We start from the raw sequence: 23,243 nt of genomic DNA on the forward strand, positions 1-23,243 counted from the left end.
TCAATAAAGAATTTTAAAAAATTATTCATTGGAGTAAGGCAAGTTGCAGAAGGATGTATTTCATCTAACCCCATTTGTATAAGATTTAAAGTCAATGCAGAAGGATGTATTTCGTCTAACCCCATTTGTATAAGATTTAAAGTCAATACCTTTTTAGAGCTGCATACATATAAAGGAAAAGAATAAGGAAATGAGCAGAAACTGAACCAATTCAGGAAAACCATGATGGGACAAACATGTGGATGTAGATGGAGAAGACACTAGGGGACCTTCGCTTGTGTTGGTCATACCTTTTCTTAAACCGGGTAATGGGCAGGGTGTCCAGGTGAATTGTAATTCTTTTACAATTTACTGTCTGAAATAGTTTCATAAAGTTTTTAATTTCAAAAACTGACTGAATTCCACAAATGTCAAGGGAAGTGAATTTACATTAAAAGTACATTAAGCACAATAAATTACCAAAATCTGAAAATACATGTTCCTCACTTTGCCATGTGAGGATGGAGACTAGCAAGTTGTAGTCCTGTCCTGGGGACCAAGGCATCTGGACTGAGAGCTGTGATGTTTGAATGGCAAGTGGATCTGATATACCTTGTTCTTTCTTGTTTGAAAACAGTCCGGGAACATGATCTTGCAATTACTATGTGATTTTTCAGTGGTCGCCACATGGTGGCAGGCTATTCAAGAAAATGCAGGGACAGTGTTTTGTACTTTAAAAGCCCAGAATTTTGGGTTGGGACGCTTAGTGGAAGAGGACAGTAAACTTGCCCTGAACTGAACAGCTGTGACGAAAAAGAGAAAAATGCCTGCATTGGCAATTCAGTGTTTTCACAGCTGTCACAGATAGTTTTGCTAGTTGTATCTGTATTTTGGAAAAACAAAGATATCTTTCAAAGTACTTTTTTATTATGGAAATAAATCACCTTTACTATTTGGATAAAGCTCATTCTAACTTTGAGAACCATGATTGGCTTTACTGTCTTGAGAATCTAGAAATTGGGTAACATTCTGATTTTCCTGTATCTATGGAGGTTCTCTTTAAAAGCTGACATTGTACACCCTTTTTTTTTTCTTAAGTCCTTGGTACTTACAGCAGTACCACTGTGAATCTTAGAGACTGGCAACTTTCATTGCTTTTATTGTTTCGACTCTAGAGCCAAAAATATGGCAAGAAAGATTCCAGGCTTTTCATTGTTTTTGTTTAGTCGGTAAGTCTTGTCTGACTCTTTGCGACCCCATGTACTATAGCAAGCCAGGCTTCCCTATATCACGGAGCTTGCTCAAACTCATATCCGCTGAGTCGGTGATGCCATCCAACTGTCTCATCCTCTGTCACCCTCTTCTTTTGCCCTTAATTGTTCCCAGCATCAGAGTCTTTTCTAGTGAGTCATTTCTTCGTATCAGGTGGCCAAAGTATTGGAGCTTCAGCTTCAGCATCAGTCCTTCCAATGAATATTAAGGGTTGATGTCCTTTAGGATGGACTGGTTCTATCTCCTTGCAGTCCAAGGGACTCTCAAGAGTCTTCTCCAACACCACAGTTCAACACATTCTTTGGTGCTCAGCCTTCTTTATGGTCCAACTGTCATAGCCGTATATGACTACTGGAAAAATCGTAATTTTAACTATACAGACCTTTGTTGACAAAGTAATGTCTCTGCTTTTTAATACTCTAAGTTTATCATAGCTTTTATTCTAAGGAGCAAGCATCTTTTATTTTCATGGGTGCAGTTAACCGTCCGTGATGCCTTTGGAGCCAAGAAAATAAACTCTGCCATTGTTTCCACTTTTTCCCTTTCTATATGCCATGAAGTGATGTGATTGGAGAAGGCAATGGCAACCCACTCCAGTACTCTTGCCTGGAAAATCCCATGGACAGAGGAGCCTGGTAGGCTGCAGTCCATGGGGTCGCTGAGTCAGGCACAACTGAGCAACTTCACTTTCACTTTTCACTTTCCTGCATTGGAGAAGGAAATGGCAACCCACTCCAGTGTTCTTGCCTGGAGAATCCCAGGGACGGGGGAGCCTGGTGGGCTGCCGTCTCTGGGGTCGAACAGAGTCGGACAAGACTGAAGCGACTTAGCAGCAGCAGCAGCAGAAGATGAGATTGGATGCCATGATCTTAGGTTTTTGAACACTGAGTTCTCAGCTAGCTTTTTCACTCTCGTCAAGGGGCTCTTTAGTTCCTCTTCACTTTCTACCATTAGGGTGGTATCATCTGCATATCTGAGATTGTTATTTCTCCTGGCTGTCTTGATTCCAGCTTGTGATTCATCCAGCCCGGCATTTTGCATGATGTACTGTGCATAGACATTAAATAAGCAGGGTGACAATACACAGCCTCGATGTATTCTGTTCACAGTTTTGAACCAGTCCGTTGTTCCACGTCTGCTTCTAACCGTTGCTTTTTGACCTGCATATAGGTTTCTCAGGAGGCAGGTAAGTGGTCTGGTATTCCCGTCTTTTGAGGAATTTTCCACAGTTAGTTGTGATCCACACAGTCAAAGGCTTTAGCATAGTCAGTGAAGCAAAAATAGAGGTTTTGCTGGCATTGTCTTGCTTTTTCTGTGATCCAGTGGACGTTGGCAGTTTGATCTCACAGAGTCGGACACGACTGAAGTGACTTAGCAGCAGCAGCAAAGCTTCCTCTGACTTTTCTGAATCCAGCTTCTACATCTAGTAGTTCTCGGTTCACGTGCTGCTGAAGCCTAGCTTGAAGGATTTTGAGCGTTACCTTGCTAGCATGTGAAATGAGCCCAGTTGCATTGTAGTTTGAACATTCTTTGGCATTGCCTTTCTTTGGGATTGGAATGATAACTGACGTTTTCCAGTCCTGTGACCACTGCTGAGCTTTCCCATAATTGTCCTTAAACTTTGTTCGACCCCCTGTACACGGTCCACTTACACACAGCAGGCTCCCCTCCCACCGCGGAATAACGGCTGTTTCTTTCCTTTCTTTGTGCTAGCAGCTAGCGCTGCACTTGTCACTCGCCTCCTGCTAGTATACCTCCATGCTTCTGTCTGACATCTAACTTTTCACTATTCCTATATTTTGGACTCCCCTGGTGGCTCAGATAGCAAAGAATCCACCTGCAATGAGGGAGACCTGGGTTCCATCCCTAGGTTGGGAGGATCCCCTGGAAAAGGGAATGGCTACTCACTCCAGTATTCTGGCCTGGAGGATTCTGTGGACAGAGGAGCCTGGCAGGCTACAGTCCACGGGGTAGTAAAGAGTCAGACACAACTGAGCGACTTTTATTTTACTTCATTCCTATATTTTATTTCTAAAACACAGACCATTGCTGGGCCTGGTTTCAGAGGGTCATTGGGTCCTCTGCAGAGCATGGTGATAGCAACTGAAAATGGTGCAAAGAATATCCAAACACAGATTAGTGCTGGGAGACCTGAATGGGGCAGGCTGTGTCCACCCTTATCGCACACCTCGAAAGCCTTCACTGAAAAACACTGAAAGTATACATTTTACAGTAGATTGGTATTTGTTTTCTAATGCCATCAACAATGTATTTTAAGATTATAATGCATTGTAAGTACATTTTAAGATGATGGCCCATTTAACTTCTCATTATGAACAGTGACAAGTATCAGGGGGAGAAAAGAACAAGCAAAGGAGTATAGCTGTGAGGTCACACGATATTATCTTTGAAAAGTGATTCTTTCCTGCCTGTTTGTACCTGACGTGGGACAGGACGCCCTGTTGGCCATCTGGTGGGGCATTTCAAGAACCAGAGGGGTGAGGGTTTTAGGGATAAGGTGGTGACTGTAACACTGGAGCCCTGTATACCACCTCTGAAACTACATGTAGCCTTCCAAATTTGGGATGACCTCGAAGCTGCTACTGCTGCAACCAGTAGGAACTGTCTTTGGAACGCTTGGGATGACATTTGTGTTCTCGGGAAGCAATACAACAGGCTTTGGTGCAAACAGCTCTGGATTCAAGACTTCGTTGTTGTTTAACTTCTCTGAGCCTGTCTCCTCATGTGTAGAACAGGGATCTTAATACTCCCGTCCTCTTGAGGCTGCTGTGAGAATTCAGTGATGCTGTTGGTTTGCTTAGCGCAGGACTTGGCACCTGTTAACATCCCCAGTAATAGCTTGGCTGTGGCGGATGGTGAGTCAGGAAGGACACTGGCAAGTTTCACCATACAGATGTGCAGTTGATCCTTGATGTGGAAATGGAAAGGCCAGTGGGTCAATCGCTTGTAAGGAGGTAATAAAATGTAGGACCTGGGTTCCTTATTTGAAGCCTAGCACACATGTTTCCAATGTACGGCTGGGTCTAAGGAGAGAGTCAGTCTGTCTGTGAGGTCTCCCAACAATACGTGGAGGCTGAGGAAACCAAATCAAAAACAAAACTAAGAGAAAGTGTCCCCGAGAGAGTGTGTCCAGCTTTGGCCAGTCCAGGCCCACCCTCTGGTCCTCAACTCTGTGGCTATGGACCTTTTCCTTCGCTGATGCCTGTGTCCCCTCAGAAGCCACTTCACATCAGGTCACGTCTCCTGGGAATTCCTGGTTTACCAATCACTCTTTCTAGGAATAGTATTCCTTCCTGCGATTTTGAGGGATTTTTACATCAAGTTAGTTAAATAGAAATGGATTTCATCTCTATCAACAACCTAACAATCTAAGGATAGTCTTTGAATATTGTTGTTGTTCAGTCTCTCAGTCGTGTCTGACTCTACAACCCCATGGACTGCAGCACACCAGGCTTCCCTACCCTTCACATCTCCTAGTTTGCTCAAACTCATGTCCATTGAATCAGTGATGCCATCCAACCATCTCATCCCCTGTTGTTCCCTTCTCCTCTTGCCCTCCATCTTTCCCAGCATCAGGGTCTTTTTCAGTGAATCAGCTCTTCGCATCAGGTGGCCAGAGTATTGGAACTTCAGTTTCAGCATCAGTCATTCCAGTGAATATTCAGGGTTGATTTCCTTTAAGATGGATGGGTTTGATCTCCTCGCTTTGCATACTGATTACATATAAAACGTTTGTGGACCCAGAATGTGAGGGATTGAGATTTGCCTTTTTAGAGCATTACACAAAACAGAGTGGACTTCTGTATTTGGAAGCTATAGTTTATGCCTTTCTGAGTGTATCATTGACAATTAAGAATAAGTTTTCTGCTTCGTTCTGGAGCATCACTCTTGGGCTTTGAGATGCATTCTGCATTTACATGGTGGGAGGAGAGGAATGTCTGGGCATTGGTCCAGATTAGCCACACTCTATAGAGCATCAGCTGTTGGTAAGCTAAAGCATTGGGTGTGAAATTTTTGGTTTGAGCTAAGGAGTTGCCCTCCTTCCTGCACCCAGATGCAGGCTCTTTACTCAGCTCCTCAGGACCCTGGAGTGGAATGACACCCTGATGTAGGAGGGGACAGCCATCTGCCCCGTGAGAATTGGCCTACATTTAGAGATGTCCTCTTTCTCACCCCAGGGAGTTCACCCTGATGCCAGAAGGAAATGTTCTGTACTGAGTATTTGTGAGGCAGAGTGGTTCCTCTCTCCAGGATAGGGAGGCTGGCTGGCACCTCAGGGCTGTGCTCTCCACCCTCCACACACACACATACACACACACACACACACACACACACACACACACACCCCCATACGCTCCACTGGCTGAAAAGCCTCTTTTGACACAGCTGGAGGAGGATGGCAAAACGGCCTCCAGCTGCAATGAATCGGGTCAGTCCCAGCTGTGTGCATAAGAAATAACCCAGAAAGAAGAGAGCCGTTTTACTTTGTTTTTCTCAGAGGATCTTGTTTCTCCTTCTGAGCACAGAGATTGTCAAAACTAGCACTAACAGTAAAGGAAAAGACATAGGTCTTTCACACTTGAAGGATCAAAGTAGGCCAAGCTTTTTGAGCAAAAGTTAACTTATCAGAATCATTTTCCACTTTGAATTCAGTACATTGCATGCCTTACAAAAGGCTTTAAAAAGTGAATTGGGAAATTCTAAATATATGTGTATTATACATAGGAGAGCTTGTAAAAATACTCTTTTCCCAAGATTGGTGGGGAAATGTTAGCTTTTAAACTGGACTAGATTAGCCATTTACATGAGTGCTTTTTCTTTTTTCTATACTTTTTTTTTAATACAACTTTTAATACATTTGTCTTAAACCACGTAGGAAATTACAACTGTAGTTTCAAACCAAAAATACAAGAATACTGACTTTTCTGGAAATCTGTATTTCCTCACATAGCTCGGAGTTAACTAACTAGTGTCTTTCCACTTCTTGTAGAGCAGGTCTAAAGGCAATGAACTCCTTCTGTTTTTAATATACAAATGTATTAAATTTTCTTCTCTTTTTTTGGCTACGCTGCATGGCATGTGGGATCTTAATTCCCCAACCGGAAATGGAACCCCTGCTCCCTGTGGTGGACTTGGAACCACTGGATCACCCTAACCCCTCTTTTTTTTTTTGAAGTTCAGGTTTGCTGGATATAGAATTCTCAGTTGACAGATCTTTTTTTCTTCCAGCACTTTAAACCAGTAACATATGGTAATGGCAGTAAGGACATGGGATAATTTTGAGTTAGGGGTTACAGTGAACCAGGATTGTCCTTCACTCGAGTTAGCTTGTTGATTCTGCAGCCGTCCTATGAGGCTGGACTCTCACTCTTCCCATATCACAGATAGGAAACCGAGGCTCAGAGAAGCAGAGAGACTGAGCAAATATATATATATAATTTTAAATCATTAGCAGTGGCAGTATAATTTTTAGCCATTATCTCATGTCAGCTCTTATTCCAGATAGTCCCAAAACCCAATCTTTAAAAGGACCTTCCAAGTTTAATGTTTATTTAAATACCCCACAGCATAAGGGAACTTCATTTCCCAACCAGCAATCAGACCTGTGTGCCCTCTGCTTTGGAAGTATAGAGTCTTAACCACTGGACCACCAGAGAAATTTCCTAATGTCTGATAATCTTTGAAACCCCAAAGTATCCAACAGCTTGGGCTGGGGAACATCAGAGGGACCAAGGTCCAAGACATTTGACTTGGGTTAGGTTCAACATTTTTTTATCCCCTTTCTTACTAATCCCACAGATAGCTTCCTAAGAAAAAGAAGCCATTTCTTCCCTGAGCTTTAAGCTTGTCACCACCCTTGCAGGCTCGCTCTCCAGGAGGGATGTGTCTACCCTTTCGAGAGGGGAGGGTGGGGGCCACCCTGGTCAGGTGTATGGATTCACACTCCAGCCTTATTGATGTGAGTCCCTCCCCTGACTCTAGCCCTGTGTAATGGGTGAGTGAAGGAGATACCACTGACCCCAGGGTGGCACAGATCTTGTGCCAAGTAAATACTGAGGCTATTGAGTAATGTGTGATGAAGTGACCTAGATAATGTAGGCCCCTGAATTTCTGTGTTCACTATTAATGGATTGAAAAACACCTTTGGATGTCAGCTCCCTTTCTTCTCACTCTTGCTTCTGTCTGATCATTGCGTTACTTATTAACACCAGAGAAGACAGTGAATAGAACTTTTGAAAAGCCCCCAAATTAGGCCATTTATATTTAGCAGTGTTGAGAAAAGGATCAGTGGGAGAATCTATTGAAACTTGGCATAAGATCCGGAGGGGGCATATAAAGTCTCAGATGGTTCAAGGCGTGTGTTGCATAAAAGGACAAGGGCTCCAGGCTGTGTCTCTGCAGGGAACAGGCCAGTGGCATCACCTCCTGTCTGCCTGTGGATCATCCTTGCTTGCCTGTCCACACCATCAGCAGAGCCTGGCTCCATCTTTCACTCTTCCAGCATAAATGCTTCCTAAGGGTGTAGAATTAGAATACTCCAATGGGTAGGTCTTTGCATAGTCTATGAGTCTTGCCAAGTGGCCCTAGTGGTAAAGAACCCTCCTGCCAGTGCAGGAGATTTAAGAGACTTAGGTTCTTTCCCTGGGTTGGGAAGATCCCCTGGAGGAGGACATGGCAACCCACTCCAGTATTCTTGCCTGGAGAATCCCATGGACAGAGGAGCCCCAAGGGCCACAGTCCATAGAGTTGCAGAGTCAGACATAACTGAAGCGACTTAGCACACACGCACGCAGTTAGTCTGTAATGATAGAACACCTTATGTTTGTGTACAGATTTCATTTTTCAAAGCCTTTTCATGTATTTTCTTATTAGCATTACACCCTGAAAATAAGGTGTTTTGTGCAGTGCCTTGACCCTGGTCATCGATGACAAGAGCACAGCCTGGACTTGAATCCAGGTCTTGAAACAACCCCCCCCCCGCCCCCCCGCCCCGTTGGCTCTTCCCTCTGCACCTCAGTTCCTCTCTAAGTGCAGTTTCTTCACTTCTCAGAGGAGGCAGCTGAGGCCAGAGAGTTACTCCAGGGAAGTGGCATGCAGGAATCTGTTAATGTGCATCCCAAGGTTCAGAATCAGAAAGCACAAGTGTGGCAGGAAATGCAGTGCTGAATTACCCACTGTCAGTTCGAATTAACAACGCAGAATAAGCATAGATCACAAGGCTCTTCTGCCTCTGAAGCGAGGCTCACTTCCTGTGGATCTGGGAACCATAACTTGAGCTCTTACACATTTTTGTGCTATATGCTTCTGTGTCTCTATCATATCACATTATCTCTCATCACAAATACACACACACAGGTGTGAGCACACGCTCTCTCTTTCTCAGCCTTTTTTGTGTCCCAGATGAGAGAAAAGACAGTTAATCCCTCTTCGAGTTTACTTGATTCTCACATAAATTACGATGGATGATAAAAGGAAAACGCAACCTCAAATCCAGTAATGGACATACTTTGACATTCATCCAGAAAAATTCCCTTTCTCACACCCTAGGAAGAAATAAAACTAAAAAGTAAGGCTGAGGAATAAGGCTTTTTAGTTTTATTTCTTCCTAGGGTATGAGAAAGGGAATTTTTCTGGATGAATCCTTCAAAAAGTATGTCCATTACTGGATTTGAGGTTGCGTTTTCCTTTTATCATCCGTCGTAATTTATGTGAGAATCAAGTAAACTCGAAGAGGGATTAACTGTCTTTTCTATCATTTGGGACACAACTGACTGTCTTTGATACTCTCTTCTCATATGTTGAACAGTAAGTATGTTAAATGATAAGGTAAGACATGAATTTTTGAGAAAAAGGAAGGTTATTTATTTACCCTTTGGGGTTTGACCCGAGGGTCGGGAAGATCCCCTGGAGGAGGAAATGGCAACCCACTACAGTGTTCTTGCCAGGGAAATCCCACGGACAGATGGACAGAGGAGCCTGGCAGGCTACAGGTTGCAAAGGGTCGGACATGACTGAGCCCTCAAGCACACCACTGCTCACTGGCTCAGTGAAATCTCCATAGGGAGGGAACACACTGGACTCAGAGGGCAGATTTTGCCCAAGCATGGTTGCCTATGCCCACTTCTATAATAAAGTCACTGAAGGGTTCCTAATGGCTTTTGGCTTGCTTAGCCATTGGGTATCATTTGGAACTGGTTGACAACACCCTTTCCCCTGAGGCTGCTTGAGACAACCCAGTGCTCCTCCCCTGACTCCTGGGTCAGGAAGACCAGACATGGCCAGAGTCATGTCATTTCTTCCTCTTCCTTTGTCATTTAAGATGAGTTCTGAGGGATGCCTTAGACACCTTTTTCTTCCCGTTCTTTCCCTCGGAGATCTTATCCAAGCCTCAGCGTTTAACTACATCTCTGATGCTGGTGAATCCTACCCTGCTTCCCCATCCTCCGTTCCTTTCTTGGTTCCAGGCATCCAGCTTCCTACAGAGGTGTCCTCTGCCTGCTGCCTGTACCATGCTTTCCCTCTCAGCTCCCCCAGCCCTTCTCAATCCAGCCTCCAGCATCATCGTCCTAAAACACAGTGGATGCAGCAGGGGCAGCCAGGGTAGCCCAGCCTGACAGCTGCTTATCTGTTGTCAAGAAAAGGCCAGCAAATTCAAGAATTCGGCCTTTATTGAAAGAAAGTGACTTTTTATAAAAAGGCAAAACACCTCACTCTCGTTAGGACTTTGCTGGGAGACAGCCATGGGGCCTCCAGGCTGTCATCACAGAGCACTGTGAAGGCTCTTGTGCAGAACATGATGTGATCTATAAAGCCTCTCAACCAGCTCGCACTAACCGCAGTGTCCCAGTTCATTGAAAGTGAAAGAACAAGGGCCAGATCACCTCCCACCCTCCCTCCCTGGGACCCCTCGCTCCCTGGGGACCCCACCCTGTGCTTAACTGTGACAGCTGCCAGGCCGTTGCATGCGGCCTGCCGGATGTTAAACATTCGCCGGTTTTTTAAGTATTTTACCAACTGTATGGTCAAAATACATAGAAATAGAGTGTTTCTTTTCCATAGTTCAGTGGTTTGTCCTGTCCCTTCATCAGGAAGATCCTAGCTCTCAAATCTTGTAGTCTTGGATCTTTATTTTCTGATGCTCAGCAACCTCAGTGTCTGCCCCAAGTGGAGTACCCAAGTGGAGACGGCAGGTGAATGAGTCCATTCACTGAAGAATTCTGGGTCTCTTTCATTCTCTCCAGTCAGTGTAAATTCAGAAGCATGTCGTTGGCTGGAGAGAGCACCAGCTGATTTTTTCAAAAGTGATGTTCTTAATTTTGAACTTTGTTTTCAGAACTCTGTCCATAACATTTGAAGGATGTAGAAGCAGGTTTGTTAGGTCTCAGGTAGTTCAATCATGATTCTTCTTTTAAAACCTATCCCAGCTTTCTGTATGCATACAAACCCCATACCTGAGGTTCATATATGCCCTTATAAAATCGTTGATAGCAGAAGATAAATCCCTCTCTTCTGGCCAGAAATGTGCGGCTGTCTTTCCCGTAGTTTCCATTTTAAAAATGCATTTCCTTTGCTAAGTACAAAACTATGATGTTCCTTATAACATTGGAGAAGGAAATGGCAACCCACTCCAGTGTTCTTGCCTGGAGAATCCCAGGTACAGGAGAGCCTGGTGGGCTGCCGTCTATGAGGTCACACAGAATCAGACACGACTGAAGCGACTCAGCAGCAGCAGCATAACATTTCGAGTCCTCTCTCTCCTATCCGTCCTCTATCTCCCCCTCCATATTCTGAGACTTCTCATCCCTACTTCCACCCCCCCGAAAAGAAAACCTTCAAGAAAAATAGTTTTCATGGTATCTAAACCCTCCAGCATTCCCACGTGCTCCACACTAAATGCCTGCATATCTGTATCTGGAGATGGTTTTAACATTTGGTCTTCCGCCTGGGGAGTGGGCGGTACACTCTAAGCTGCTTCCACTCAGGCCTCAGCAGAGAAGGCAATATTTTGTTATGAGTAAAGTTTCAAGCCAGGCTTTGGCTGAGGTCCTTCCCATTAGGGAGGAAGAAAGTAGAAACAGCCAGTGAGATGATAATTCTCCTTGAATTGTAGCTCATTAAAAAAACCTTGCCTGGGCCTCTGTGGCTTATTTATTGATTTAAGCATCTAGCACTTTTCCTTTCCAGAAAAAATTAGCATCTCCATTGCAATCATGACTGTGGGAGGAGATTTTTGTCTTTTCTCTGGGGATTGACGGTCCTCCAGTTGCTTATTCGCACAGCCCACTTTCGAGTTGAGTCTAGGTACACAGTTAAGGGGTCGGCATGAGATGTCTGAGATTTATAGGTAATGAAAAGAACAGGTTGTACCGAAGATACCACGTGTAGGAAACTAAGCGCTCTTAGGGGACTCGAGTGAACCTGTGATCCTTGCTTTTTCCAAAATGAGCATTGCAGTCGTGTCCATATTAACTTCTTTCCTGTAGATAGTTTAACATGTTCTGTGTTGGCCACCGTTGAACGTGGAAATGGCATTTCTTGTCTGCTGATCACTTACAACAGGTGTTAAACAATTTGCGTTACTCTCGAGTCGTACTGTGGTTGACTGTCTGCAGTGGTAAAGGGACTCATATATTTTCTTGCTGCTGCTTAGTCACTCAGTTGTGTCCAACTCTCTGCGGCCCTGTGGACTGTAGCCCGCCAGGCTTCTTTGTCCATGAAATTTTCCAGGCAAGTATATTGGAGCAGGTTGTCATTTCCTACTCCAGGGGACCTTCCTGATCCAGGGATCAAACCTGCGTCTCTTGTATCTCCTACATTGGCAAGCAGATTCTTTACCACTAGTGCCACCTAGGGATCCCATATGTTTTCTTATCAGACATTTAAAATCCTCTTTCCATAAGGACACATTTTTCTCCTAAAAATAAAAGCACCTACAAGTCTAGCCGCTTTTCAGCTCCATCTGTTGAGAACCCACGTGACCATAACACAGTCAGTTCAGTTCACTTGCTCAGTCATGTCTGACTCTTTGCAGCCCCATGGACTGTAACGCGAGGCTTCCCTGTCCATCACCAACTCCCGGAGCTTGCTCAAACTCATGTCCATCAAGTCGATGATGCCACCTAACCATCTCATCCTCTGTTGTTTCCTTCTCCTCCTGCCTTCAATCTTTCCCAGCGTCAGGGTCTTTTCTAATGAGTCAGTTCTTTGCATCAGGTGGCCAAAGTATTGGAGCTTCAGCTTCAGCATCAGTCCTTCCAATGAATATCGAGCACTGATTTCTTTTAGGATTGATGGGTTTGATCTCCTTGCTGATAATATTGAGTGTAAACCTCTTAATTTGTGTTTACACTGTTGTGGTTTTTCCAGTAGGGACCTCTTTTTGAATGTGGTTAATACTGACTCATTGCTGTGCCTTAATAAAGGGTAATGCTGAAAAACAGTGAGCACCTTAAAAACTGAAAAGCATTTGGGCTCCTTCATGGTACTCAGTCAATTGCTGTGCCCTATTTGCGTGATTGGGCTTCCCCGATGGCTCAGTGAGTAAAGAATCTGCCTACAATGCAGGAGACGGGAGATGCGGGTTCAACTCCTGGGTCAGGAAGATCCTCTGGAGAAAGAAATGGCAACCCTCTCCCATATTCTTGCCAGAAAAACCCCATGGACAGAGGAGTCTGGCGGGCTACCGTCAGTGGGGTCACAGAGTCAGACAGAGCTGAGCAACTAAGCATGAGCACGATTTGCATGATCGGATTGACCAGTGTTTCCGGGATGTTAATTTGTAAGGATTGGCTTTGTTGGCTCTTGACAAGATGTGCGTTTAAATTTTCACCCTGCTTCTTTATCAAGGGAGCTCAGAGCTGCTCTAGATCTTGGCTATTTTGTTTGCAAGATTCCTGAGACTCTAGCTGAGGCAGCCTCTTGCCCAGTGTTACACAGTCCTTAGCCGAGTCTGTAATGCTGTTTGGGCACTGAAGCACTGTGACACTGGCCTGGTCCTGCCTGGTCCTCTCAGCAATCCGCATGTCCAGGCTGAAAGCGGATGAGGACCCCTGCAGCCGGCTCACTTCCTGGGCCTTTGGATGGATGTGTGAGGGTAGTGGCAGTGGGGGTGTTTTTGTGTTTTGCCTTCCGTTCCTGTCTGTTTGATTCTGAAGAGTCTGCCGTCAGTTGCAGGGCGTTGAAGTCTGGCAAAAGCGATGATGGAAGGGTTGTCAAGTACTGGAAAGTGGAGGGCAGTCAGTCTCCCTCTTTCTGCCTCAGCAGTATTGAATCCAAGGCTGGGCCGCTGGGAAGACGGGATATACCACTGAGATTCTTGCACTCCTCAGTCTCAGTTTACTTGTCAATTAAATGGGCATAATGACACTCACCGGAGAAGGCAATGGCACCCCACTCCAGTACTCTTGCCTGGAAACTCCCATGGACAGAGGAGCCTGGTGGGCTGCAGTCCATGGGGTTGCTAAGAGTCAGACATGACTGAGCGACTTCACTTTCACTTTTCACTTTCTTCCATTGGAGAAGGAAATGGCAACCCACTCAAGTGTTCTTGCCTGGAGAATCCCAGGGACGGCGGAGCCTGGTGGGCTGCCGTCTATGGGGTCGCACAGAGTCGGACACGACTGAAGCGACTTAGCAGCAGCAGCAGCAGCAGTGACACTCACCGCATGTATTTAAGAGCTGACATGCTTAATTATCACTATTTTCCCCGCGGGTCTGGGATTCCTTCTTCCACTCAGTCCTTCCACATATGGATCCAGTTTGAAGTCATCAGGTGCTTACTTGGTACTGGAATAGGTGGTCATTCCTTTGTTGACGCCAGAGTTAACGTTTCACCCTTCTTCAGAACTGTCCTACCAGACATGTTCCTCCAGCGCTGTGTTATCAAAATACAAATAGGGCAGACATGTCTTTTGTAGAAGGGGTTGCATTCCAACCTTTTTCTTTAAGAAAACAAAACAAAGCCAAGCAGTTCGACAAGACACTATAACCAGGACCTAAAGGAAAATGAGATTTTTTTTTTTTCTAGACCAGCTCTATCTCTGTCCTAAGTCAGGATGCTGCCTGTGTTACCCTGCGCCGAGTACCATCTCCTCCTCCCAGCAGTGCCCTCCCTGTTTCCTTGACTTCAGCCTTTTTCTCAGTATTCCAGTTAGTGGTGAAAATGTGACAGTGCTAAAAATACACACAGTATTTATGCTGGGGCTTCCCTGGTGGCTCAGTGGTGAAAGAATCTATTTGCAATGCGGGAGACACAGGTTTGATCCCTGGGTCAGGAAGATACTCCAGAGAAATGAATGGCAGCCTACTTCAGTATTCATGCCTGGAGAATCCCATGGGCCAAGAAGCCTGGTGGGCTATACTCCATGGGGTTGCAAAAAGTTGAACACGACTTAAGCAACTCAGCATGCAGTTTATATGCTGGAGTGACTACCTGGAAGAAATTTTTAAAGTTTCCTTTCCAGGGTATGATAATCACGTTCAGTTTGCACTTAGTTCGTTTGTTAGTAAAGTGATTCTGTCAGTACATCAGTGAGGAGCTGACAATCTGAAACTGCGATTGTCATCTGCTACATGGAAGGCATTTGATGCTGATCGTCACATCTTTATGCTACAGTTAAAAACACGTGTGGTATTTCTTTTTTTCTTTCTAGCTACAGGAGGCTGATATTGTGGTCTTGGGCTCACCCAAGCCAGAAGAGATCCCCCTTTCTTGGATTCAACCGGGAACTACTGTTTTCAACTGTTCGCATGACTTTCTATCAGGTAAATGGCTTCAGATTGGTGCCAGGCCACAATCAAAACAGGCGAGATTGCTATGAGCAAGGTTAACCTTATTCGGAAAGAGTATGTTCCTGAAATGGTGGTCACTGTCAACACAGGAACACAGTTAAGGTGACCGCCTTTTCAGTTACTTATATTGGAGCCATATTGTCGGGCAAAGAGCAACCAAGATGCCAGTTGCAGTAGCAGCCACCTCCCCGCCTCCCCGCCCCATTGAAATGTCCCTTGCTGTCCTCTAGCATCGAGCAGACAAGTCAGTTGTGACCTACAGCAGGCAGTTAGTACATGTGTGAGGTAAACTAGGAATAGTATTTCTCACAGTCTTTGTAAAACAGCAGAATGCTTTCTCCTAAAGCAATCTTAGGTGGATTTCAACACATAAAAGTAGATGAAAACACAGCTGCCAGAGGGAGGGGAATGGAGACCAGCTCCCCTGTGTTCATAATTTCCCTTTGCAGTGACCCCTCAAGCACTTCTTGGAGCCCCAGAGTCAATTCAGAATGCTGGGAAAGTCACCCTTAGAAACAGAAGAGGTCCTGGGATGGGTGTCAGTATTTGATGGTATTTGCTCAGGGATCCAGGAACATCCTGGATCACATCAGGTCACTCTCAGGGTAGCTGAAGCTGTGTCAGGGCCAGGATGCCCACCCAGGGGGCCAGGAGGAGCTGATCCAGCCGGCTGACCTTTTTCTTTTTCACAGAAAGACACTCAGGCTGTGAGAGCTTTGGACCACACCCAGCCCACCCTCTCAAGTCCCATGACCTGTGTATGCAAGAGACAATGGCAGAGGAAGACAGAACCTTCCTTCCTTGTTGCCTGTGGCTCCCAATTTCAACATGGGGTGGGAATGCGGGGCTGTACTGAGCTGTCCAAGAGGATGGTGTTTTTTTTTCTTTTCCCCCAAAGCTGGTCAAAACTTGAACCAAAAGGAGTAGGAGTCTCTACTAGTACAGGCGTTCTAGACCTTGAAGCTTAGGTAGCCTCGCAACACAGTGATATAAAGAATAGTATCAAGGAGAAAATAAATAGAACTTCGGATTCAGTCACCTTGGGATGACCATTTTACATTTTTCCACCAAAAAAGCGTTAAACTTAATAGAAAAGAAAGGAATATGCTAAAAGTTTTACTGAAATTCATTTAACTATTTCTTCAAAAAGAGAAATAATGCACCTTCCTCTTTAGGAAATGTAACTCCTCCCAGAATTGACCAATCAGATTAAAAGCCCCTTGGAGCTGAAGGACGCAAGGTGGTTTGGGGTGTTTTGAAGGGAAGATGCTCAGGAATTTTTCAGAATGCTCATGTACTCAGCTCACAAACACACACATGAATGAAGCAATTAGAGGTACAGTATAATATGGAATGGAATTAATGGCTTTTTTTAATAAATAGAAAGCATGCTCAATTCTTTACTCAATTCTTTGAAATATATGTAGTTTGTGGATGTAACTTTTTTTCCCTGAAAAGAAAAAAATGCTTGGTCCATCTACAGCGTACGTGCACTGTTTTGGAAGGCAGCTCTGCTCACCACTGTACCAGCAGTGCCATGCCCGGTTTTAATTTGCTCAGAATCCTAGTGGGATCAGGAAAGTCAGTTATGACTTTATTGTTATTTTTTTAAGGCATGCTTCCCTGCTACAGTGTTTACTTGCTGTTTTTTATTAGAGTTTTTATGTTTAGGGTGATTTTGGCACAACCCTGGTTGGAGATAGGAGAGTTGACTTCAGTGTTCTTTTGGAATCCTGTGAGCCCTACAATTACATGAAGGTTGGCGTATGTTTTACAGTTGAAATGGTGCCCTATTTTTAATGTGTTTCTTTTTTTTTTTAAGACCATGATTTTTTTTTAAGGTATTTTAAAAACATTAAATTTTGGTGTAACAATTCTCTTTAGGGGAAAAAAAAAAGATTCTGAATGTAGACAGATTGCAGTTTATTTTTAGTTTATCTGGTCCAATAGTAGAACTTTTATTGATTTTTGAGTGCTCAGAATATTAGCTGACACATTGGAAGGGCTTAGTAAATACTGTGTTGAATGAGCGACTGAAAATGGATTCAGAATTATCCTATGGTTACAGTTTTAAGTTAGTTTCAGATAGAAAGACATTTCCTTAAACTTGTTCTCCGCTAAAAAAAACAGGGCTGACGAGGCAGAGGCAAAGATGGAAAAAACACTATGCTGATTAAACGGATGAACGTTTTCCAGTCGGCACTATTTATAATAGCATTTCATTTCTCAGTAGTCAGAAGTTTTTGTTTTAACAACTTTGATTAGTATGAGAATTTAATCTCTGAATAAATTGAAGAAAGGCTTTTTCCCTCTTTTATATATAATTTTCCACTTGAAGCAAGCAAAGACCTTTCTCAAACATTATTAAAGAGAAAGTTGCTTTTATTTCAACTTAAGAGGAAAAGAATGTTTAATATACTTATGATTGGGTGAAGGCAGGGCTTTATAATGAAATTTTCCTGGTCATCTTAATGATACAGGGTTCCCCTTCCCTCCCTTGTAAAAATAGATGGGATGGGGTGATTTATGATGAGGTAATTCTATAGGGGCATTTTATTGAATACGTAATCCCCAGAGAGATTTTCATGATGGCTGATAGCCCAGAGGCAGTGCTTGGAAAACAATTACACCTAACTTGTTGGATTGGGTCCCTCTTCTGTGGCATGAGTCTCATGTTTAGATTGAAAACAGGGCCATAGCAGGGTTCAGTTGTCTAGGTACAAGAATTTTATTTTCTAAAACATTATTTCAAATGAAAGAAATGGGCTCTGATTTTGTAATGCTCTGCATGCTAAAGGTCAAAATTCGTCCTCAGCAAAAGCCACTGTGTACCTAATATTCAGACTTAGTTTCTGATGTACCAAATGAGATAAAGGAGATACTAGTCTGGGGCCCAGAGAAGAGTGTCAAAATAGAAACTTAATGGGTCAGAGTAGTTCAGAGAGAGCATCATTTGAAGCAAACGTGATTCTATAGAGTGGAGACAGGGGGCTACATCCCAGGACTCAGGCTAATTAGAGTTGCTGAGAGTCCCAGGGTGGTCTCAAAGCAGCTCCTATTTGAAAAGAGACCTTCTGATTTCCAAGGAAACTATTATAACACCTTAGCCTTAAATTTTCTCATTGTAGCAAGTTTGGTTACTGTAAGAAAAATGGTAAGTGAAAGGCCATCTTTTAAAGGGATTCACTGACTTGTCCCTGGAGGAAGGAGCTGTGAGTTAATGGGGAGTGTTAGTGGGAAATGAAAAGAGCCATTTGGTTTGAGAGCCCTGCTCGACTTACGAGTGTGGACAGCCCTCCGGGTGGGGCCTGGCCTCAACATAGGCAGCGGGGGTGGTGAGGTAATGATTTCCTTTTTTGGGTCTCCAAGAAATTTATTAACCATGTATTCTAGATTCCCTGAGTTACCATCTTAATTGCTTCAGTTTCTCCAGATTCAGAACTGTCCATTCCATTTTAAGATTGCACTGATTCCTGCTACAAAAGCAGCCCACTGGTTATGATAGAAAAGGTTGGAAGTATACCATAGGAAAGAAAAAAATAGCTTCTGACTCAGTCAACTTGAGATATCCATCTTAGATTTTTTCCCATTTAAAAATTATACTTCATTTTATTGGCTGGAATATAGTAGAAGGAAAAGCAAATAATACACTAAAGCATTACTAAAATTCAGATGACTTTCTTTAAAATGAGAAATGTTGGTTCCTACAAGAGTCTTCTAAAGTTTGAGATGTATGTGTCTTTTGTGTTGTCTTTTAAGCTCTTACTTGATTTTAGCTGCGTTCTATTGTATGCTGCTGCTCCTGCTAAGTCGCTTCAGTCGTGTCCGACTCTGTGCGACCCCATAAACGGCAGCCCACCAGGCTCCCCCATCCCTGGGATTCTCCGGGCAAGAACACTGGCGTGGGTTGCCATTTCCTTCTCCATATTGTATGCTAGACAGTAGCTAAGAGTGTGAAATTGTGCAGTGTAATTCTATAGGTGAAGTAATCTTCATTCACATGGGTATTCCTAATTAGACTCCTGGAACATCCATTTATAAATTGAATGCAACTTTTTCTTATTTCCCCATCATTTAAAGGTAGAGGTAAGAATGAGGGAAGCATATTTCTTTTCCACAGGGGTTGGATAAGACCTTTAGATCAGATCTCTAGTGGTTCCAACAAAACAGGTCTTTCTCATTCTCTAGACTCTTGGCTTTTGCCTAAATATGATGTATAAAACTGAAGTGTTGCTAATCTCTTTAAACAATACATGAGGGATATGATTTTCTTACACCCTTAATACATTTGACAAGAGAACATCACAAACACTTACGTGTTATGTGCTCTTTCTTGCAAAGGACTGTCAGGAAAATGGATAAATTTAAGAGTAGAGTGGTTGTCTCTTCCTTCAAAAAGCTTACTGTTAACAGCATAGGCTAAAGCATTTTTACACGTCTGTTTACATTTCACAAACTTCCTGTCTGTTTACATTTCACAAACTAAGTGCCAACCACAGTAGAATTCTTATAAAATGCTTCTCTGTATTTTGAAATCCAGGTAATCCTCAAACTTAATATCCTAAAATATAATGTCTCAGTTTTTTTAAAAACATTTTATTTGGTTGAAGCACTTGGGATCTTTAGTTGGGGCACATGAACTCTTGGTTATGGCATACGGGATCTACTTCCTGACCAGGGATTGAACCTGGGCCCCCTGCATTGGGAGCACAGAGTCTTAGCCACTGGATCATTGAAGGAAATCCTCATTTCTCAGCTTTGATGGAGAATCGGCTCTGTCTTTTTTTATGTTTGTTTTTAATAATTTCATTTGTTTATTTCCTTTGGGCTGTGCTGGGTCTTTGTTGCTGTGCAGGCTTCCCTCTAATTGCAGCAAGTGGGGCTACTCTGTAGCTGCAAAGAGCGAGCGCCTCACTGTGGTGGCTTCCGTTGTTGCAGAGTGCGGGCTCTAGGGCGCATGGGCTGCAGCAGTTGTGGTTCCAGGGCTCTGGAGCACAGGCTCAGTTGTGGCAAATGGGTTTAGTTGCTTCACGCACAGCGTGTGGGATCTTCTGGGACTACGGATCGAACCTGTGTCTCCTGCACTTGGCACATAGATTCTTTACCTCTGAGCCCGGCTCTGTCACTTTTAGGACAAGGATTTTACAAAGCCTGATCTGTCACACAGCACTTTACCTGGGCTTATTCTATAGGCATTTATATCTTCCTTTTCGTTCTTGACCAACCTAGATAGTATATTAAAAAGCAGAGACATTACTTTGCCAACAAAGGTCCATCTAGTCAAGGCTATGGTTTTTCCCGTGGTCATGTATGGATGTGAGAGTTGGACTGTGAAGAAGGCTGAGCACCAAAGAATTGATGCTTTTGAACTGTGGTGTTGGAGAAGACTCTTGAGAGTCCCTTGCACTGCAAGGAGATCCAACCAGTCCATTCTGAAGGAGATCAGCCCTGGGATTTCTTTGGAAGGAATGATGCTGAAGCTGAAACTCCAGTACTTTGGCCACCTCATGCAAAGAGTTGACTCATTGGAAAAGACTCTGATGCTGGGAGGGATTGGGGGCAGGAGGAGAAGGGGAAGACAGAGGATGAGATGGCTGGATGGCATCACCGACTTGATGCATATGAGTTTGAGTAAACTCCGGGAGTTGGTGATGGACAGGGAGGCCTGGCGTGCTGCAATTCATGTGGTCTCAAAGAGTCGGGCACGACTGAGCGACTGAACTGAACTGAATCATACATGGAATTGCTTTGACTTTAGATGTATTGTTTAAATATACATATAATATGCCAGGCACTTTACATACCATATCACATTCAGTTCTCACAAAACTCTGTAAGGTTGAACAACATTAATTAACGAGCCCAAAGTCACAATTGCCAGTAAGAGGTAGAGGCAAGATTTTAATCCCGTCAAACTCTAAATCTGTGGCCCAATTGGGAGCCCCAAGGCTGTGCCAGGACCCAGCTGCTGACCTACTACCTGTAGCTGTGCCATGACACGCTCACTTCCTTGGTTGAAAATGAGAACGTCATTCATCATCCTGGCATTTTACAGGGAAAAAACAGTAGGCTACAAATGACGTTATGCTGAAAGTCTTTTTTCTTTCCCCAGGGAAGGCTGCATGCATTTCTTCTGGCGTCCATGGTATTAGTCCCATCGCCGAAGATGTGAGTCTCCTTGCTGCTGCTCTGCGGATTCAGGTTTGTCTGACCCAGTTATTTGAGAATTTTTGAGTTAATGAATACAAAGTTTTTAAAATAGTACTTGGATCTCACATTTTATTTTTTTAAGAAAAACCTACACATTTAATTACATGTGAGTAAAATTACTCCTGAGGCCCACTTGGATTATTTTGCAACTTTTGTTCCTTTCCATGACACAGTATCCCTGAATGATGCTTGGTATTTTCATAGTGTAGATACGTAAGCCATCAGCTTTTACTTGTCTAACACCCTTTCCTTCCTACCCCTATTAAAGAACATGGTCAGCAGCGGAAGGAGATGGCTCCGTGAGCAGCAGCACCGCAGATGGAGACTTCACTGCTTGAAACTTCAGCCTCTGTCCCCTGTACCAAGGTATTTGTTTATACTGACATCAGCTCACCTTAGATACCCAAAGTTATCCATTGGATGGGGGCAAAACTCACGGTCTTACGGCTTTGATGGTAGATAGCGTTCTCTAATCAAATTGCTGCACTGTTTTTTCTGTCCTTTAATTCCTCCAAAATTAAATAATAGTGAGCATGTTTACCATAGTCTATCAATTCTAAGATGTAGATTTTTTTCATACCTCTGAAATCAGCATGCACCTTCCTGTCAAAGATGTATCTCATGTTCAGTGGTAGTGTTTTTTCTTAAAATAATGGTACCTTAGATTTGACAAAATATGGTACTTTTTGGAATATGCTTTTCAGTGTCAGAGATGCCCAACACACACAGTCAGCTTGGTCTGCAGGGCCTTGTAGGTTTCTTTGTTGGGGGTAAATGACCAACCAGACCAATCACTATTCCACGTGGGAGTGGAGCTCCACTTTGTTCAGAACATGGTGGTATCTGCTCTCTGACGGGACACTCTGGGACAGTCCAGATGGATATTTTCTTGAGTGATAGTTAATGAAGTGAAAGCTACATATTCCCTCTGTATGAATTTGGAAATGCAAACTGCGAGACAGTCTCAGCATGTGATTTTAGAACAGTTCGTTAGATAAGCTATCTCAGCCAGAGAGATGACAGATGCATTTTCCAGCCTCATAGTGAATCCCCTATGGTTGCCCCTCTATTACTGAATTGGCCCAACCCACTTCCTGCAGGGGGCACCCTTAAGGCCAGCGATTAAACAGGTGATCCTGCCTGCCGTCTTGGAATACACAGAATGTAAGCGATAACACCACCAGGAACTGACTCATTTTTCACTTGATAACCAGTTACTTTTCAGAACTGACCTGTTTCCTTGGGTCACAGCCAACCACTATGATTCGATTATACCCACCAGGCTAGTGAAACCCTCCAAGCTATGTTTTCACTCCTCAAATAGACTAAACATCTTAGTCATCTGGTTCATTAATACATAAATTCCAAGGAATGTTCTTTGTCATAATCATCCCTATATTCGTGCTGTTTCATAAAATATTTCTTGATTACTTATTTTGTTATCACACCTTCATTTTTAGAAGTCAATGAATAAATTCTGTTCTCAGAGAGCTTAGAAAAAAAAATGAGAAGAACTCAGCCAAATTGTGTACCAAAGTCTTTGTACAAATCCAAATAAATCCACTTGGAGGGGAAAAGCCCTTAAATTGCTTAAGCAAATCTGACTTCTAGAGCCACTGGGGAAAGAAAGTCAGGCTGAGTAGTTTATAAATCACTCAGAAAATCAGAATGATGTCACCGTCACTCTTCAGCTAGTGAAGAGAAAACCTGGGAGATATTCCAAGAGTAGCCTATTCAATTTAGGACGTTGTGGGAGGAGAGAGACAGAAAAAAAGGTATAGCCAGGAGGGTAAAATGAAGTGGGACCATGGACAGTGAAGCAGGGAGGAGAACCGGAAAGGAAAAAGGGATCTGGAGGAGAGATTAGATGCGTGTGTAGTCACTCAGTCATGTCTGACTCTTGGCAACCCCATGGACTGTAGCCCACCAGGCTCCTCTGTCCATGGAATTCTCCAGGCAAAAATACTGCA

The 23,243-nt window shown here is 43.7% G+C and overlaps 1 protein-coding gene across 2 annotated transcripts in view; it reads left to right on the plus strand.

The window, feature by feature from the left end:
- MTHFD1L (methylenetetrahydrofolate dehydrogenase (NADP+ dependent) 1 like) overlaps positions 1–23,243 on the plus strand; it is a 181,768-nt gene that overhangs the window by 17,028 nt on the left and 141,497 nt on the right. For both annotated transcript variants that reach the window (XM_061428309.1, XM_061428310.1), the window contains exons 8-10: positions 14,925–15,036; positions 21,176–21,264; positions 21,542–21,639. In XM_061428309.1, coding sequence (XP_061284293.1) covers positions 14,925–15,036; positions 21,176–21,264; positions 21,542–21,639 — 299 coding nt within the window. The remainder of the gene's footprint in view (positions 1–14,924; positions 15,037–21,175; positions 21,265–21,541; positions 21,640–23,243) is intronic.

This window comes from Bos javanicus, chromosome 9 (genome assembly GCF_032452875.1).
Source record: "Bos javanicus breed banteng chromosome 9, ARS-OSU_banteng_1.0, whole genome shotgun sequence".
NCBI classification, from domain to species: Eukaryota; Metazoa; Chordata; class Mammalia; order Artiodactyla; family Bovidae; genus Bos; species Bos javanicus.